The sequence below is a fragment of the Hyla sarda genome (assembly GCF_029499605.1).
Source record: "Hyla sarda isolate aHylSar1 chromosome 1 unlocalized genomic scaffold, aHylSar1.hap1 SUPER_1_unloc_12, whole genome shotgun sequence".
Taxonomy (NCBI): Eukaryota; Metazoa; Chordata; class Amphibia; order Anura; family Hylidae; genus Hyla; species Hyla sarda.
The window spans coordinates 504,681-524,940 of NW_026607573.1; the positions used below are offsets into that span (position 1 = coordinate 504,681).

General features: G+C 47.0%; 1 protein-coding gene across 1 annotated transcript; it reads right to left on the bottom strand.

The window, feature by feature from the left end:
• Nucleotides 1-2,224: 2,224 nt before the first annotated feature.
• LOC130297959 (oocyte zinc finger protein XlCOF8.4-like) lies at nt 2,225-18,901 on the bottom strand. The gene is made up of 8 exons (XM_056550828.1): nt 17,140-18,901; nt 16,126-16,305; nt 14,893-15,019; nt 14,696-14,787; nt 14,013-14,091; nt 13,800-13,891; nt 13,577-13,682; nt 2,225-4,118 (listed from the first exon to the last, which is right to left on the bottom strand). Exons 1-8 carry the CDS (start codon nt 17,215-17,217, stop codon nt 2,779-2,781), a joined length of 2,094 nt encoding a protein of 697 aa, XP_056406803.1. The 5' UTR covers nt 17,218-18,901; the 3' UTR covers nt 2,225-2,778.
• Nucleotides 18,902-20,260: the final 1,359 nt, after the last annotated feature.

The following is a 20,260-nucleotide window of genomic DNA, read 5'->3' on the forward strand; positions in this document are numbered from 1 at the left end:
TAATAAGGAGGTGCACTACATGTTCCTGGCGCACATACCTTCGTCTCTTAAGGAGTTGTCTTTCAAGGACTTTACTTGAATAACTTTAAAAAAGAAATCCCCTTTTCTAGCATTTCCCACATTCCACACAAGAACATGGTTTCGTCTCTATGTAAATTCTTTAAAGAGTTTAAGTTTATTTTCTTTCCTAAACATGAAGAATATTTAAATATATTTTACAACTCTGATGATTCTTTAGTTTGAGTTTAGTAATAAAAATAATTTCCCATATTCTGAATATTAATAAAGCTTCTCCTTTTTTTTCTCTTCTTTTACCAGTCCTGATTTACCTATAAAACATTTCCCACATTCTGAAAACAATCATGGCTTCTCTTCTGTGTGCCTTCTTACATGTTTAAGTAGATATGATTTATTTACAAAACATTGCCCACATTCTGAACATGAATACGGCTTCTCTCCTCTGTGACTTCTTAAATGTTTAACAAGATATGATTTAGTTATAAAACATTTCCCACATTCTAAACACGAATACGGCTTTTCTCCTGTGTGACTTCTTAAATGTTTAACCAGATCCCATTTAATTGTAAAACATTTCCCACATTCTGAACATGGAAATGGCTTTTCTCCTCTGTGACTTCTTTCATGTATAATGAGATTTGATTTATATTTAAAACATTTCTCACACTCTGAACATGAATAAGGCTTCTCTCCAGTGTGACTTCTCTCATGGGCAACTAGAGTTTGCTTAGTTATAAAACGTTTCCCACATTCTGAACACGAATATGGCTTCTCTCCTCTGTGTCTTCTCTCATGTGTGTTAAGAGTGGTTTTGTCTGCAAAACAGTTCCCACATTCTGAACATGAATACGGTTTCTCTCCTGTGTGAACTCTTCTGTGTCTTAAAAGATTTGAGTTTGTAGTAAACCATTTTCCACATTCATCACATGGAATCCTTTTTCCTCTTTTCCGACCTGTCCTTGTGGTAACAATGTGTGGTCGGTGAGGAGAAGGTTCCTCATGATCAGGGGGATTATTATATGATAGATCTGGATGGACATTAGGGGTAATGAGATCTTCTCCTGAGGAGCGCTCCATGATCTCTCCATCTTCTCCGGAGCAGCGCTCCATGATCTCTCCATCTTCTCCTGTACAATTCAGTGATAACACAAAGTTCCCCCCATAGTTCTTCCTGGGATTTTCTGTTAGGGTTAAAAATGGATTTTGTTATTTTTTTCTTAAACCAGAGAGTAGATCATTTCATAAGATTTGGAAGTAAGGTAGAATTTGTAAGGTTTGTATTTGTTAAAGGGGTTCTCCGACATAAGATGATTTTAGTAATTAAGTGTCGTACAGTAATGGACATGCTTACTGAGGATCTGTGCTTGTTGTTAAATGTTCTGTGTTCCCCCTTACACTGCTGGTAGATTTTGGCTACTTCCTGTTTCTGTGGCCTCTCCCAGACTACAATTCCCAGGATCCTTTAAGGTTGGAGACGACTTATTTACCTCCTAAACATTGTTTGCCCTACCCCTTGCAGCACAGCCACGCTCCCTTTAATCACATGACTTTCCTGACATCACCATACACACGCTATATATCTGTGATGATGATGAATGCCCATGTGCGCCAGTAACATCATCAGGGGTCCGCCTTCACACACAACAGATGACGCAGCCAAGCCCCCTTTCAGCACCTGACTTGTATTGTCTCGGGCCACACAGCAAACTGGGAAAGGTCCGAGACAACACTTTATAGGCTGCAGAAAATGAACTTATGGGGAAAAGGAAGACAAATTCTAAACCAGACACGGAACACAGGTAAGTGAAGTATATTAGTAACTAGACGAACTTTACTGCCCCCCTGTCACACAAAGAACCAAAAATCCCTGAATACCCCTTTAAATCCAGAAGTGGCACCAATGGGAAGTAGGTGCCACAGATGCTGCTAGACATCTTATCCTCGATCTCCTGCAGCACCTTCCACTGCCAGTGGTTGTGATGTAATTGCCACGCCCCCTCGTGACATCACGTCATGCCCCCTCCATTCATGTCCATGGGAGGGGGCGTGGCGTGATGTCACAAGGGGGGGCGTGATGTCACAATCACGGCCTCCAGCTCAGAGCTTAATACCATTAAGGCTTAAAGGAGTACTCTGCCCCTAGATATTTTATCCCCTATCCAAAGCATCAGTTTCAGGTTTGTTCCAAGTTTCTACTTCTCTAAATATTTTCTGTCATTCCTGATCTCAGCCCCAACTAATGATGAGCCAACGATTCCCGATTCCCTTCCCTCTCCAATCTCTGCCAGGTACCACCTATGTAAGGTCGCTCCTCCTCTGGTGCCTGATTGTAGTTCACTAATAGTGACAGTGTCTGATCTTTGCCTTCTATTGTGACCCTGCCTCTGTCTGACCCCTCTGCCTGTGCTCTGCTACGCTACCTCCACCTACATCATCAGCTTGCCACTCCTGCCTGTATCCCAGGTTCTTGGCACCAGGGACCTTACCGGGACCACTCTTGTAATGTAGTGTAAATGGGATTTTATAATAAACAAAGGAAGTTTATAGCAAAAGGGGCTGTATCTGGAGTTTAATAAAACAGAAGGGAATAAATGTAATTTAAAATTGTTTATTTTATCAACCCCATTACTTTTGTATACTGAATATACATATATACACACACACATATATATATATATATATATATATATATATATATATATTAAAGAGGTTAATATGTCCACATAAAAAATGGCTTCTCTTCTCTGTTACTCTTTAGTTTTAAGAAGATATTTTTTCACATTTTGAACGAGAATATGGTTTCACTCCTGTGTGACTTTTCTTATGTATTACAAGATGCGATTTACGTGTAAAAGATTTCTCACATTCAGAACATGAATATGGCTTCTCCCCTGTGTGGCTTCTGGAATGTCTAATAAGACTTGATTTATCTGTGAAATACTTCCCACATTCTGAACATAAATATGGTGTCTCTCTTTTGTGAGTTCTCTCATGTCTAACAAGACTTGATTTATCTGTAAAACGTTTTCCACATTCTGAACATGAATGTGGCTTTTCTCCCGCGTGACATCTCTCATGTACAGCAAGATATGATTTACGTGTAAAAAATTTCCCACATATCGGGCATGGATATGGCTTTACTCCTGTGTGACATGTTTCATGTCTAACACAAGTTGCTTTATCTGTAAAACATTTCCCACATTCTGAGCATGAATACGGCTTCTCTCCTGTGTGATTTCTCTCATGGATTACAAGCTGTGCTTTACTTAAAAAACATTTCCCACATTCAGAACATGGAAATGGCTTTTCTCCAGTGTGACTTCTTGCATGTGTAATAAGCTCTGATCTATATAAAAAACATCTTTCACATTCTGAACATGAATATGGCTTCTCTCCTGTGTGATTTCTTCTGTGTGTATAAATAGCTGTTTTTGTAAACCATTTCCCACATTCATCACATTGAATCCTTTTCTTCTCTGTCCTTGTGGTAACAATGTGCGGTTGGTGAGGAGAAGGTTCCCCATGATCAGGGGGATTATTATCTGATAGATCTGGATGGACATTAGGGGTAAGGAGGTCTTCTCCTGAGGAGCGCTCCATGATCCCTCCATCTTCTCCTGAGGGGCGCTCCATGATCTCTCCATCTTCTCCTGAGGGGCGCTCCATGATCTTTCCATCTTCTCCTGAGCAGCGCTCCATGATCTCTCCATCTTGTCCTGAGGAGCGCTCCATGATCTTTCCATCTTCTCCTGAGCAGCACTCCATGATCTCTCCATCTTGTCCTGAGGAGCGCTCCATGATCTCTCCATATTCTCCTGAGGAGCGCTCCATGATCTCTCCATCTTGTCCTGAGGAGCGCTCCATGATCTCTCCATCTTCTCCTGAGGGGCGATCCATGATCTCTCCATCTTGTCCTGAGGGGCGATCCATGATCTCTCCATCTTGTCCTGAGGAGCGCTCCATGATCTCTCCATCTTCTCCTGAGGAGCGCTCCATGATCTCTCCATCTTCTCCTGAGGAGCGCTCCATGATCTCTCCATCTTCTCCTTTATCATTCACAGATAACATGAAGTTTCCCTCAGAATTCTTACTGGGATTTTCTGTTGGGGTTAAAATGGATTAAATTTTTTTTTCCAAAATTGACACCATTCTATCTGACTGAAAACATTCATGCAGCTTTCATATTATATATATTTATATATATCAATTGTTTTATAGTGTGTATAAATTGGGTTATAATATATACAAAAGAAAAAGACATATGCAGGTAGCTATCGCCAATCAAGAGGTGTGGGCAACTGGCCAATCATATCCGTCCTTAGCTTTCCCACCCTCTTGACCAGGCTTATTTAAAGCGTACCTGTCATAGTGCAAAAAAAAGAAAAAGTGATATGTTACTCAGGCCCCAATCCTGATCATGTGCATATATTTTTTATGTGTCTCGGACCTATATATCCAGAGATATAAGCATTTATCTGCTGGTGAGTTACTTTATCATTGTGCAGGCTGGAGGGGGCGTGTCAGTCTGGGCTGGAGGGGGGCGTGTCAGTCTGGGCTGGAGGGGGCGTGTCAGTCTGGGCTGGAGGGGGCGTGTCAGTCAGTCTCCCTCACAGGAGCAAGCCTGGGCAGTCAGCCAATCAGTATTCTCTACTCTGTAACCCTTTCCTCTCTGGTTTTATGCTGTGTCATGTTACACAGAGGAAGATGCTTGGAGCTTGCCTGCATTAATCAGAAGACATTATGGTGAATTCATAACAGGATAAAATGTATAAATATAAGAATAGATCTTTATAAAATTAGTGCAAGGATTTTTTAGATAAAAGTACAGCAGCATTTTTATGAATACATGTTCTGTTTTATCTTCTCTCAGTAAAGCTGGATGCTAATCAGCATAGCTGTCACTATGCGTGTCATTCATCTTTCACAGACTCCTGAATGTCTGATCAACTTCTTTGTCATTCAGGAGTCCGAGAAAGCTTTGACTATTTCAGCATGCTGGGAGTTGTACTTTAGTAACAACTGAAGCTGCAGTGTTTGTAAATAACTGTGTTAGAGCAGTGTTGCCTCCAGCTGTTGTAAAACTACAGCTCCCAGCATGTCCACACATCCTTTATCTGTAGTTTTGTATACACTCAATAGAAATCTCCTATACTGGATACCGATATGCTTTACGGCCGGTATCCAGTATGCTGTAAAATCTAGTCTAGTCTGTCTGGCTAAAAAGACAGGCGACCCCTAGTGGCGGCTATTTTGAGCTTGAATTTCAGGTGAAAATTTTAATTTTTTTTAACAGGTGTATATTGTGAAATGTCATATTATAAAGAGTCCTGCAATATATGAAAAGTTTTTAACAATGACAGTGCCTCTTTAAGCAGCACTCTAATCATTTCCTTCCCGGTGATAAGGAAACGTTCCCTGTTCTCTGGCTCTAGTTTGCTATCCACCCTTATATATCTCGTAATTCTTGCATTCTGTACCACACCGCTCTCTCTGTTACTGACTTGGCTGGTTTGACCCTGATTATAGGTTTGCTTGTGCATTTCCTGTTAGTGCTCCTATCGCTGTTGTTTGGTAACCCTTTTATGCCCTGACTGTATACCCGACTTTCATACTGTGCTGTTGTTACTTTGACTTCGCTATGCCCTGCAACTTAGTAACGTATGGTTCGATGCGCCCTATTAATAAGGACGGAAACCAAAAGGAAGGGACAGAGTCGCAACTCTCTCTGCCCATCTTGGTTGGGAGATCGACAACGAACTGGAATGATAGTAACAGGAGCACAGAGGTGAACCATCAGATTAGAGGAATGGCGCATAGTATAATCTCTTCTGTACTGAGCGGGTTCATATACCGAGCTTAGAGAACTAAACGGCGTCTACACAAATCATTAGAAGGCACCTGCACGACGTGGCCTGGATAGAGAGCTGAGTTGGATATCCCAGCTCAAATTATCCTGTTTTGAGAGTACCCCTAGGCTCCAACTCACCTACCTGGAATCCGGATACTGTGGGACTCCGGTGCTCTTCCAGAGCGGCTGTCGGCAGTGATGGCGGAGCGTTGAGGCGACGGTGATTACCTGTCACTGAGTCCCGCTGGGACTTGTGGTGCTTCGCCTGCTATCGTAGCATCTATGGTGTGCAGCTGTGAATTTTGCTTCTGTTGCCTGGCACTAGTGGAACCGCTGTGACTTGTGGTACTCTGCCTGTTCTAGCTGTCTCTATTGCTAGCTGTGGTGCTTGTCCTCTACATCTCATTTGCGGACTGTGTGTGCTGCTGGGACCTGTGGTGCAGGGCCTATATTTACCTCCAGTTCTCTGCTCTTGTCTGGCGCTGCAGTCATGGGCGGCCCGAGGAGAAAGTCCAAAAAGTCTAAACAAGCTGCTGAGGCTGCCAGGTAGTCCACGGAGGATGATGCTTCTTCGGATGAGGGGCACTCTCAGGCTAGCGGGCACTCCCGGAGAGACTCATGTATACCTATGCCTTAGGTTTCCAAGGTCTCCGCTCATGCTGTCCAGACTCTTAGGCAATTCTCCAGGCCTCCGGAGGAGCTGGGGCGGCAGTCGCAGGAGCCATCTCCATCCATTGATCAGAAGTTTGCGGAGTTGCTTGCGGCCTTTACGTCCTGTCAGACTCTGATGGTTTCCATGGTGGATGAGCTTCCACAAGAGTTTGTGATCCTTCGCCACGAGATGCAAAAATTGTGTGAGTGCACTGACAAGGTGGAGTGCCGGGTCTCTGCGGTTGAGGATACTCTTCAGCCTCTGCATGAGCAGATGGCGTCCTTACAGCGACAAGTTAAAAGTGTCCTGGACAGAGCTGATGACATGGAAAGCCGTCTCAGGGGCAATAATATCCATGTGGTGGGCCTGCAGAAGAAAGCGAACGGCTCAGACCCTGTGGCTTTCTTGGTGTCCGAAATGCTGCCGGCTGATACCTTCTCACCATACTTCACTGTGAAGAGGGCATTTAGGGTGCCGGGCAGACAACCTCCCCCACCCCTCCCCCCTTCCTGGAGCTCCTCCTAGACAGTTTCTAGAAATTGCTTCACTTTAGAGATCTGGATGCTATCCTGCGAGCTGTCCGCATTAACGGGGAGGCGCGATTTAATGACAGCAGAGTTTCTTTTACCCAGATTTCTTAGTGGAGCAACGAAAACAGAGAATCAAGTTCACTGAAGTACGCCTTCACCTCCGTACCAAGGGATATTGTTATGCCATAATGTTTCCGGCTCGCCTCCGGGTGGTGGATGGTGCGACAACAAGGTTCTTCACATCTCTGGCTGAAGCACTGCATTGGGTAGATGCAACTCCTCCAGTAGCTTCTTCAGACTGATCAGGTGGCGAGCCTGTGCCAGTTTTCTCCTGTACCCTCTTCTTTAGTTAGGGTAGGGAGTTAGGCCATGGGTTAGGGCCTGCCTGAGTGTATAAGAACTGTGGACTGCTACCTCCTGGATAGGGGTTCCCATTTAGGGGGTTGTGTAGCGAGTTGGCCTACTGAGTCAGTTGGGGTTGGGCAGGTGGGGGTGGGCTGTTTCGGTTGGTGTTCTTGCTACTGCCAATCGGTTAGTGTATAGGGTCTAGGTCTGCACATGTTCTCAGTGTTAGAGTTTTGTTGGGGATGCTGCTGTTCTTTTTTGCATTAGTTTTCTTGTCTGTTTTGTCTCTTGTTTTTGTGCCCATTCTGTTTGAGTGGATGTGGTTTATGTGCCTGAGGAACCCATCTTGCTGGTTGCCTGCGCTATGCGCTTTTTCCCTTAACCTGTGCTCTATGGAAAAAATGGGGTCACAAAGTGGTAAGTTGGAATGTCAGGTCTTAATTCCAAATTTAAAAGGGCTCTCTGTCTTGACTTTGTGAAACTACACTCCCCGCATTTTATTTGCTTACAAGAAACCCATATTGTGGGTCAGAAGGTCTTAGGGTGTGAATTGCGAGAGGGTATCACTCTACATCTGCTCATGGGGTGTCTATTTTGGAGTCTAAGTCCCTTCAGTTGGTGGTTTCTCAGGTGGCCTGTGACCAGTTTGGTAAGTTTGTTGTTATTAATTGCTCCTTACATGCCTTTAGTTTTAATGTGGCCTCTGTTTATGTTCCTCCCCCCTCAATTCCGTGTGGATGTGTTGGACTGTATTATGGCTAGGCTGTGAACATTTCCCTCTCTTCCTCTTCTTTTCCTATGTGATTTTAATGCGTTCCCAGATCCTCTCCCCTGGAGTGCGGCGTTGTCTCTCACTGATTAGCGCTGGAAGTTTAGCGCTGGAAGCATCCATCTGACCCAGTCTTCTTTTATTCTCCGGTCCATAAATAGTTTTCCAGGATCGATCTTGCATTCTCTTCGGAAGATCTTCTTTTTATGGTACATTACATACACCAGTAGGGGGATCTCTGACCACTCAGCCCTTGTTCTTACTTTGAGATTGGGTCTGGTGAATGCATCCTGGCTGGCTTCAGAAGGAGGTGGTGACGGCTGGGTTACTGGAGGCACCTACCTGTTTTTGGGAACACAATGGTTCGCATCCTAACAAATTGGTGCAATGGAATGCTTATAAGGCTCATGTGAGCGGTGCTTTTATGACTGGGGTGGCGGGACAGAGAGCTGCTTATTCTGCTAGGGAGAGGGCTTTTCAGATTGATATTGGGGTGCTGGAGGCGGTGGGGAGTCTCTCTCCTGAGACGGAGCAGGAGTGGGCTAAGGCGCAGAGGGCTCTCTTGATCCTGCAGAAGGAGAGAGTATAAAAGAGGATGGTGGATAGAGAGGCTGCCCTTTTCGAGTTTGGGGACAAAAATGGGAAGTTGCTGGCGTATTTGGCTAGAGAAAGTAGACGTATGGTTTCCAATCCTTGTATCTGGGGTGTGAATGGGGTGCTGGTGTCTGAACCAATAACTATTGACAGTGTGTTTAGGGATTTTTATAGCTCGTTGTACTCATTCCAGATTACAGATATTCCGATGGGTCTTGTATTCTTTCTAAGAGACTTGTCGCTTACTCCTTTGTTACCGGCTCAGGTGGATGCTTTAGATGCCCCCTTTACTGCGGAGGAGGTTATGCTTGCTATTGCTACTTTACCTAAGGGGAAGACACCGGGTTTGGATGGTACGGTTGGGGACTGGTACAGGATGAATGCGGAGCGACTGGTGCCCATTATGCTGAATCGTTTTAGAGTTGCTTCAGAGTCTGGGATGTTGCCGTACTCTATGCGAGAGGCCCTCATTGTAGTTCTTTCTAAGCCAGGTAAGGATCCGACTTTGCCGGATTCCTACTGTCCCATTTCCCTTCCTAATGTTAATATTAAAATACTGGCTAATTGGCTTAGGAGGGTCACTACTGCTGTCGTTCATCTTGACCAGACAGGGTTTATGCCTGGTAGGGCCATAGATATTAATGTTAAACAATTATAACTTAATATTGCTGAGGGTGAGGTTTCTCCGGGTTATGTAGTTAGTTTAGATGTATATAAAGCCTTTGATTGTTGAGTGGCATTACCTTTGGTGTTTGTTGCATGTTCTTAGGTTTTGGCCGAAGTTTAGAGCATGGGTGCAGTAGTTGTATGATAGCCCTAGGGCTAGGATTTGTACCAATCTGGATGTTTCAGTCGTTTCCATTGAGTAGGGGTACGTGCCAGGGGGGCCCATTGTCGCCCTTTTTGTTTGCTATAGCAGTGGAGCCCCTGGTGGCGGCCATTAGAGCTTCCCCTTCTATATGTGGGTTGAGCAGGGGTTCATTGGAGAAGGTATCCATGTATGCAGAGCATATCGTGGTCTACTTGGCTGATGTGGATGGCTCCTTGGTTTGGTTATTTTTTGGGCCTGTGGGTCAACTGGTCAAAGTCCACTCTGATGCCGTTGACTCAGGCTGCTGTTCTTCCCCCTTCTTTCCCCAATGGTCTCCGGGTGGTTACTCAGTTTAAGTATTTGAGGGTTGAGGTCTCAGCATGTCTTGGGGACTATTTAGCTCTGAATTTGGATCCGGTTGTCTCCTCTACGGCTACCCGTTTGCAGGCATGGTCGTCTCTACCCTTATCGTTAGCTGGTAGGATTATTATCTTTAAAATGATTTATCTCCCTAAGTTTCTTTATCTATTCCATCCGTCACCTGTGGTTCCTCCTAAGAGATTTTATGTAAAGCTGAGTGGTCTCACAAGATCCTTCTTTTGGCAAGATAAACCTCCACGACTGGGTCAGGCATTCCTCCTGGCACCTCAGCAGCGGGGTGCTCTAGTGGATCCAAATTTATACAATTACCGTATTTATCGGGGTATACCACGCACCGGCCTATAACACGCACCCTCATTTTACCACGGATATTTGGGTAAAAAAAGTTTTTTACCCAAATATCCATGAAAAAATGAGGGTGCGTGTGTGCGCGTGTATACCCCGATACACCCCCAGGAAAGGCAGGGGGAGAGAGGCCGTCGCTGCCCGCTTCTCTCCCCCTGCCTTTCCTGGGGTCTAGAGCGCTGCTGTCGGCCCTTTTCACCCCCTGGTTATCGGCGCCGCTGCCCGTTCTGTCCCCCTATCGGTACCGGCGCCCCATTGCTGGGGCCGATAGCCAGGGAGAGAGAAGCGGCGCCGACAGCCAGGGGGAGAGAAGGGGCAGCGGCACCCATTGCCGGCGCCGCTGCCCCGTTGCCTCCCCCCATCCCCGGTGGCATAATTACCTGAGTCCGGTCCGCGCTGCTCCGCTGCTCCAGGCCTCCGTCGTGCGTCCCCGGCGTCATTGCTATGCGCTGAACGGCGCAGCGCTCTGACGTCATGCGCCGCGCCGTGCATAGCAATGACGCCGGGGACGCACGACGGAGGCCTGGAGCAGCGGAGCAGCACGGACCGGACTCAGGTAATTATGCTACCGGGGATGGGGGGAGGCAACGGGGCAGCGGCGCCGGCAATGGGTGCCGCTGCCCCTTCTCTCCCCCTGGCTGTCGGCGCCGCTTCTCTCTCCCTGGCTATCGGCGCCGGCACCGATAGTCAGGGGGACAGAACGGGCAGCGGCGCCGATAACCAGGGGGTGAAAAGGGCCGACAGCAGCGCTCTAGACCCCAGGAAAGGCAGGGGGAGAGAAGCGGGCAGCGACGGCCACCTCCCCCTGCCTTTCCTGGGGGTGTATCGGCGTATAACACGCACACAGACTTTAGGCTAAAAATTTTAGCCTAAAAAGTGCGTGTTATACACCGATAAATACGGTATTTCTTAGCGTCCCAGCTTGTGTACGCTGCCTGGTGGAGCAACCGGATCTCTCTAATGTGTCTACGGCTCTGGCGGGTGCTCTTTTGGGTTCGTATGAATCTCTCACTAATGTCTTGTACAGATATACTCCTGCTTCTAGGTTATTATCTCCTATTAAAACTGTGGCTGCAGTATGGTCAGTGGTGTCTGGGCGTTTTCCGCAACCAGCAGTGTGTTCTTGGGCACCTCCTTGGGGCAATCCTCATCTTGAGCACGAGTGGAAGGCCGCTGGCTCTAGGCGCTCACATGGAGTCAAATTTGCTGTTCATTTATTTGGCAATTTTCCTTCTTTTCAAGAATTGAGTGAGTTTTCATGTTCTGTGGAGTGCCCACTTTCGGTACCTTCAGTTGAGACATGCGGTCCAGACACAATTTGGCTCTCTTGATGTGACCCCGGCCTTTTCTGAGGTGAAGTTGCTCCAGGGTACCACCAACCTTTCTAAGCCGCTGACACAAGTGTATGCTCTGCTTCAATCTGTTGGCCCCAATCCCTTTGCTTTATCCTTTCTGAAGTGGGTTGAGGACCTGCCGGACCTCTCTGAGGAACAGTGGAGGGAGGTTGCGGAGACGTATTACTCAATGGTGGTTAGTGCCCGTGATATGCTTATCCAGTCTAGATGTATTTTACATTTGTTTTATACCCTGGTCAGACTCTTCCGTATTGGTGTTTCCTCCTCGGATATTTACTTTCGTTGTCAGGTTGATAGAGGCTCCTTTTTGCACACTTTATGGAGCTGCCCCTGTGTGGTTCCCTTTCGGAGAGCTGTAATGTAGTTTTTGGTAGACCATTTGGAGTTTCCCTTTGTTCTAACCCCTGTGGTTTGCTCATTGGGTTTAATTAATGTTCTAGAATAGGGCTCCCATAGGCGCCTCATCCTTTGTTTCTTGCTAGTTTGTGCTCGCAAGGTGGCGATTATGGCGTGGAAGGATGCCTCCCCTCCTCCCATGTCCTGATTGTTTAACTTGGTTAATAAGTATGTCCCATTGTATAGAACCCTCCCGTTGTATAGAACCCTTTATATTAGTTGTGAACTTCCCTGAGGAAGTCACCTTGGTGTGACGGAACGCATGGGGTCCGGAGGTCCTGTCCTGCACCTTTATACTCAGCTGCTCTTCTGTCTGCGGTTTGCTACCTCATTATTCATGCTTATATGTATATTTATTTTGTACGCTTACCCTGTATTCCTATATTGTTTGGTCAACTCTAGTATATTGTACTTTGGGTTTTAGTGTACTTTAGGTATATCTATTTTCACTGCACTTTGTAGTAGCAGCATTGTTGGTATCCTTGGCTATCATTGCAGGACAGGACCTGGGGTGAGGGGGTTCATGGCCCCTCCCCGTGTTGTACTAGGTCCCTTTTATGGGTCTTTTTAAATATTTTTAGATGTCCTTGTCTACATTAGAGTGTGATGTAAGTTAATGTTATTTTTTGTACAATAAAGAGTATTGATTGTTATACATGTTGGGTGTGCACTGTAATACGGTGTTTCTTTTTTTTCTCTTTTGCTATATGATGTGCTTAGTCACTGTAGGTAGCACCCCCGGTTTACTAGATCATATTTATTGTATGGTTGAGACCCCCTTTCATTCTTTCTTTCAAAAAAAGAAGGCGCCTGCACGACAGGCTATGAGGCAGACATCCAGATACAAGTGTTCAATGGCTCTAAAAAAGCTTTCATACTGCAAAGCAAGACGACAATGGAGGCCGGAATGGAGGTCTATCCTCTTCAACGATGAGTCCTACTTTTATCTTAGATACGATAGATGAAGATTGATCTGGAGATTATATAGGCAACACCATGAAGAGGGAAACACCATGAAGAACACCTTGAGGAAACCTCTCACCGATCCTTCTCCCAGGATTATGGTGTGGGTTGGCATAATGTAGAGGTAACTGGAGTCCTCTAGTCTTCGTTCCAGGAACACTTCCACCTCGGCGATACATCGATTTCATCGTGGGGCCAGTGGTACTGTCCTATCTCCTACGTGTCCTTGTGAGCAGCCTGCATAGCCTAGACGTGCTACCATGACCGGCAGTGTCTCCAGACTTGTCTCCCATCCAGCACCTCTGGGAGGCCATTAGTCGGGTCTCAGCAGCAGATCTTGATTATTTGTGTGCCCAAGTACATTCAGCGAGGCAGAACATTCCTCAGACTATTAATAACCTCATGCCAAAGGGTACACGTGTTAGTGAGAGTATTTCTGTGCATGGCCCTAACACTCAATAATAGAGTTTTTAATATCTGCTTCCATTTTAACTGTAATGTAATACATGAAGGGGCGATAAGTCCTGTATTTCATACCTGGGGTAACACCTCCTGGAATTATTACATACCTGGGGTAACATCTGGAACTTCCTCCTTCACTTCCCTCATACACGGGTTATGGCCCCTCATCCTCTCTTCTTCATCCTCCACCTTATTATTAGTCAGATCTCCCCCCTGATGTGACATATAGAACAATTCACTACAATACAGCAGACAGGAGGAGCAACAGAGACCCCCAAAATCTATGACTGCAGGACCCCCCTATAGAGATATAGGATCAGCCTCATCTACCTGATGCTTCTCTGGGACATTTCCCTCTGGACAGTCCTGGGAATACAGAGGGCGGGGACACCTCTCGGGTGGATTTCTATCAATGACTCCATCTGTAGGGATTAGATTATTTGCATGTAATGATCAGATGATGAGTGCAGTCATAGATAGGGGACCCTCCACCCCACCCCCTTCATTTTTCTTTACAACCAACAAAAATCTCCCCCTCCTTACACTGCTGATCGGCCTGGAAATTAGTCTCCTCTTCTGGTTCATCTATAACCTCAAACTTTATATCCATCAGATTTTCACCCTAAATAAACAAGCAAAAAATTACATGAATTTAGGTTTAAAGGGAACCAATCATCAGATTTGACCCTATATAACGCTTGGCAAAGCGTTATATAGGGTAAAATCTTTATTTTCACCATTCCCAGGGGACACTCCTGCCCCCAGGGATGGTGAAGATATGAAGTTATAAACTAGTCACCGCCGCCGCCGTAAGTAGTCACCTGGGCGGGGAGCTCTTCTCATCTACTCTCGTTCTTCGGCCGGCAGCGACGCCCCCTCCGCTTGATTGATGGGCCGCGTCATTGTTCCGATCACTGAACAGACGAAGCAGAGTGATGACGTGGCCCATCAATCAAGCGGAGGGGGCATCGCTGCCGGCCGAAGAACGGGAGTAGGTGAGAAGAGCTCCCCGCCCAGGTGACTACTTACGGCGGCGGCGGTGACTAGTTTATAACTTCATATCTTCACCATCCCTGGGGGCAGGAGCGTCCCCCGGGAATAGTGAAAATAAAGATTTTACCCTATATAACGCTTTGCCAAGCGTTATATAGGGTCAAATCTGATGATTGGTTCCCTTTAATAAGTTTATGGTCATATTTTTTGGGGAAGACTTTAGCGCCATCTACCTGATGCTTCTCTGGGACATTTCCCTCTGCACAGTCCTGGGAATACAGAGGGCGGGGACACCTCTCGGGTGGATTTCTATCAATGGCTCCATCTGTAGAGAACACACAGGGAATGAATACATCAGTGCTGCATAGATTTCTATGTTACTAGGTAGTGAGAGTGATCTCTCTCTCTCTATATATATGTCTCTTCTCACCTTGTGATGTGAGGGGCCGGTGATCCTCCATCATGACTATGTCCTGGTACAGATCCTTGTGTCCTTCTATATACTCCCACTCCTCCATGGAGAAATAGACCGCCACATCCTGACACCTTATAGGAACCTGACACACAATGATACCGTCATCACCAGACCCCTCCATTACTGTATAATGTCCCAGCAGTGTCACCTCTCTAATCATCACCAGACCCCTCCATTACTGTATAATGTCCCAGCAGTGTCACCTCTCTAATCATCACCAGACCCCTCCATTACTGTATAATGTCCCAGCAGTGTCACCTCTCCAGTCATCACCAGACCCCTCCATTACTGTATAATGTCCCAGCAGGGTCACCTCTCTAATCATCACCAGACCCCTCCATTACTGTATAATGTCCCAGCAGTGTCACCTCTCTAATCATCACCAGACCCCTCCATTACTGTATAATGTCCCAGCAGTGTCACCTCTCCAATCATCACCAGACCCCTCCATTACTGTATAATGTCCCAGCAGTGTCACCTCTCCAATCATCACCAGACCCCTCCATTACTGTATAATGTCCAAGCAGTGTCACCTCTCTAATCATCACCAGACCCCTCCATTACTGTATAATGTCCAGCAGTGTCACCTCTCTAATCATCACCAGACCCCTCCATTACTGTATAATGTCCCAGCAGGGTCACCTCTCCAGTCATCACTAGACCCCTCCATTACTGTATAATGTCCCAGCAGGGTCACCTCTCCAGTCATCACTAGACCCCTCCATTACTGTATAATGTCCAGCAGTGTCACCTCTCCAGTCATCACCAGACCCCTCCATTACTATATAATGTCCCAGCAGTGTCGCCTCTCCAGTCATCACCAGACCCCTTCATTACTGTATAATGTCCCAGCAGTGTCACCTCTCCAGTCATCAGCAGACCCCTCAATTACTGTATAATGTCCCAGCAGTGTCACCTCTCCAGTCATCACCAGAACCCTCCATTACTGTATAATGTCCCAGCAGTGTCACCTCTCCAGTCACCAGACCCCTTCATTACTGTATAATGTCCCAGCAGTGTCACCTCTCCAGTCATCACCAGACCCCTCCATTACTGTATAATGTCCCAGCAGTGTCACCTCTCTAATCATCACCAGACCCCTCCATTACTGTATAATGTCCCAGCAGTGTCACGTCTCTAATCATCACCAGACCCCTCCATTACTGTATAATGTCCCAGCAGGGTCACCTCTCTAGTCAGCAGCTCAGTGATCCTGTGGGTGAGTTCTAGGATCTTCTTCTCATGTATCAGTGAGTGAGGTGGGGGCTCCGTGATGTTGCCCCGGGCCCTGCTCCGTCCTCCTGACTCATGGAGATGGCTGCTGGGGGCCATACACTCCCCCCATGTCTTCTTCACTATGGTGTAATCCTGTGTATGGAGAGAGACAATGAGGGGACTGACCCCAGTATTCCTCCCCCACTACAAAGAGGAGATTGTGCCCCCTGTATAGAGCTCTAGTGAGCACATCTGGAATACTGGGGTCAGTTCTGGAGACCTCACCAACAAAGAGACATCCAGAACATAGAGCGGCTCCAAAGATGGGGACAACAATAGTGGAAATGTAGATGGGGGGCCAACAATGGTGGAAATGTAGATGGGGGGGACAACAATGGTGGAAATGTAGATGGGGGGGACAACAATGGTAGAAATGTAGATGGTGGGACAACAATGGTAGAAATGTAGATGGGGGGACAACAATGGTGGAAATATAGATGGGGGGGCAACAATGGTAGAAATGTAGATGGGGGGACAACAATGGTAGAAATGTAGATGGGGGGACAACAATGGTAGAAATGTAGATGGGGGGGCAACAATGGTAGAAATGTAGATGGGGGGACAACAATGGAGGAAATGTAGATGGGGGACAACAGTGGAGGAAATGTAGATGGGGACAACAATTGAGGAAATGTAGATGGGGGGACAACAATGGAGGAAATGTAGATGGGGGGACAACAATGGTGGAAATGTAGATGGGGGACAACAATGATGGAAATGTAGATGGGGACAACAATGATGGAAATGTAGATGGGGGACAACAATGGTGGAAATGTAGATGGGGACAACAATGGTGGAAATGTAGATGTTGACAACAATGGTGGAAATGTAGATGTTGACAACAATGGTGGAAATGTAGATGGGGACAACAATGGTGGAAATGTAGATGGGGACAACAATGGTGGAAATGTAGATGGGTCACCTCACCTCTCCGGTCAGCAGGTGGAGGATCTCCAAGGTGAAGTGTAATATTCTCTTAGTCATCTCATTCCTGTCCTTGTCCATCCTTGGGGGTCATTCAGGAGAAGAGGAGACAACTGGATCAGCCGGAGGAGGAGGGGAAGAGGAGACAACTGGATCAGCCGGAGGAGGAGGGGAAGAGGAGACAACTGGATCAGCTGGAGGAGAAGGGAAAGAGGAGACAACTGGATCAGCTGGAGGAGAAGAGGAGACAACTGGATCAGCCGGAGGAGGAGGGGAAGAGGAGACAACTGGATCAGCTGGAGGAGAAGAGGAAGAGGAGACAACTGGATCAGCTGGAGGAGAAGAGGAAGAGGAGACAACTGGATCAGCTGTAGGAGAAGAGGAAGAGGAGACAACTGGATCAGCTGGAGGAGAAGAGGAAGAGGAGACAACTGGATCAGCTGTAGGAGAAGAGGAGACAACTGGATCAGCTGTAGGAGAAGAGGAGACAACTGGATCAGCTGTAGGAGAAGAGGAGACAACTGGATCAGCTGGAGGAGAAGAGGAGACAACTGGATCAGCTGGAGGAGAAGAGGAGACAACTGGATCAGCTGGAGGAGAAGAGGAGACAACTGGATCAGCTGGAGGAGAAGAGGAGACAACTGGATCAGCTGGAGGAGAAGAGGAGACAACTGGATCAGCTGGAGGGGATAGTCCTGCTGGGACCTTTATGAGAGAAGGAGGGGCCCTAAATCATAATGCTCACTGAAATAAGTTGAAATGGACAAATGTTATAACAAATACATTGATGAAAATCAGACATTACTCCAGAGAGGGCTGCCATCATACTGTTACTGACCAAATCCTGTATACTGAGATCAATATTACTAATAATACCAGTATACAAGGAGGAATATTATCACCATTAACATACAGCAGGTGATGTGTCCCCAGGCTATGGCACAGTGTTGTGGGCCCCGGTGATGGACTGGACGTGGCCTCTGACCTCCTCTGTGACCACTTAGGCTACTTTCACGCTATAGATCAAGCTCCGTTACTATCGGATATAAGGCTCTCTTTTTAGTTTGTCCATTAACGTCCGTTATTGTAATGGAGCCTAACGGGAGGCATAATGGGCACAGAGGATCCCATTCACTTCAGTAGAAGAAAAAGACGTCCCAAGCCCAATTTTTTCTTCCGCTATCTTCCAACGGATCCGCTACTGACGGGCAGTAGTGAGAAAGCAACCTAGAGAGTATGGGACATGGCTCATGTCCTTACAAGGTCCCATGGGGTTGTCTTGTCCTATGCTGTTGTCGCGTCCCGGGCTGTGGTCTTGTCCTGTGCCGTTTATTGGTCACAGATGAGAAGTTCGTGAGAGAAGGTTGGGGGGCCGCGTCCAGTCCATCACTGGAGGATCAGCTGGGGATACAGGAGATGCAGGTGGTCACCCAGAAGACAGAGATGACCCAGGGGCTGCACAAACAGCTGGTGATTGTACCTGTGGAGGAGGTGGACGGATCAGTGCCTCCCCAAGTAGTGCTGGGCGGTAAAATGGTTCCTACCAAATACCGAAATTTTTGTCCTGCACCATATGAATTTTCCCCCTATCGCAATACCGGTTTGGCCCCTCCCCCTCGGGAATAAATTAATTATCAACCCAGCACTGCGCCCACATCGGGGAACTAATCATATGTGACCCACGAGCGCTGTTCTGCCCCCCCCCCCCAATAATTATCAGCTCAGCGCTGCGCTGTCCCCATTGGGGTACTAATTTTATGTGACCCGCGAGCGCTGTTCTGCCCCCCCCCCCCCCCAGTTAATTATCAGCTCAGCGCTGTCCCCATCGGGGTACTAATCACATGTCACCCACAAGCGCTGTCCTCCTCGTCCTCCTGTTTGTTGCGGCCGCCGGCGCTGACCTCTATACTGCGCTGTACTCCTATGTCTGGGCTGCAAAAGATAAACAAAATAAACTTTAACGCACCTTCCTACGTTCCCCCGTTGGTCGAGACTTGCTTCCTGAGGATGGGAACATCGGCGAGCCGTCAGCCTATCACCGGCCGCAGCGATGGTCCGCCTTGGCCGCAGATAGGTTGGGCGCGCTGTCATGTAAGAAGCCGCCTCCAGTTGCGGCCGGTGACGGCTCTCCGACGTAGCGTCACAAGGAAGAGCGTGAGGCTCGCATCGCTGGACTGTGAGGCCCACGTAGGAAGGTGCTTTAAAGTTTATTTTGTTTATCTTTTGCAGCCCGGGCATAGGGATACAGCACAGTACAGAGTTCCGGCGTCTGCAACAAACAGGAGGAAGAGGAGGGCAGCGCTTGCGGGTAACATGTGATTAGCTGATAATTAATTGGGGGGGGGGAAGCAGAACAGCACTCGCGGGTCACATGATTATTTTTTTTGGGGGGGGGGAGAAATACCGTTATATAGCGTGGAACCGCCATAAGTTACAAAAATACTGTGATACACATATTTGGTCCTACCGCCCAGCTCTATGCCCAAGCCGAGCTGCTCAGCACCCTGGACCATCAGAGAAGATGAAGCGCCTTGCCTACAGTGCACTGGGGGCCGCATCATGGACATGAGGGTGGTCTTATGGTGGTGGCGGATGTATTTATGATGAAGTGGACCCCCTGTTCTCAGGATGGACTCTTCTCACGGTGGGTTCACATTATATTTTAGCTACACGGGGAGCGGATCCTGCTGGGGGGAGTGAAGACCTGGCGCTCACGTATCCCAGCTGGACCTGCCCCCTTTCTCATTCACATGAATGAGCCGACCAGAGTTAAACAGTTACTATACATGAAACAATGACTCCAGTGGGATCTTTTTTGTGCCGTATGTGGTATACAACGGTTTTAGGTCCGGTCAGATGGGGAGTGCCCGGTTTTCACTCCCCCTAGCTGGATCCGGTCCCCGTATAGCTAAAACGTAATGTGAACCAACCCGAACTCATATTACCTAGCAATCACTATTCATATTACCTAGCATCACTTCTTATATTGTATTTTATAAACAGAAAATACTAATAAAAATATAAAATCTCCCAATGAAATCCTATAGAATCCTAAGAAATCCTATAGAATCCTAATGAAATCCTATAGAAACCTAATGTAACCCTATAGAATCCTAATGAAATC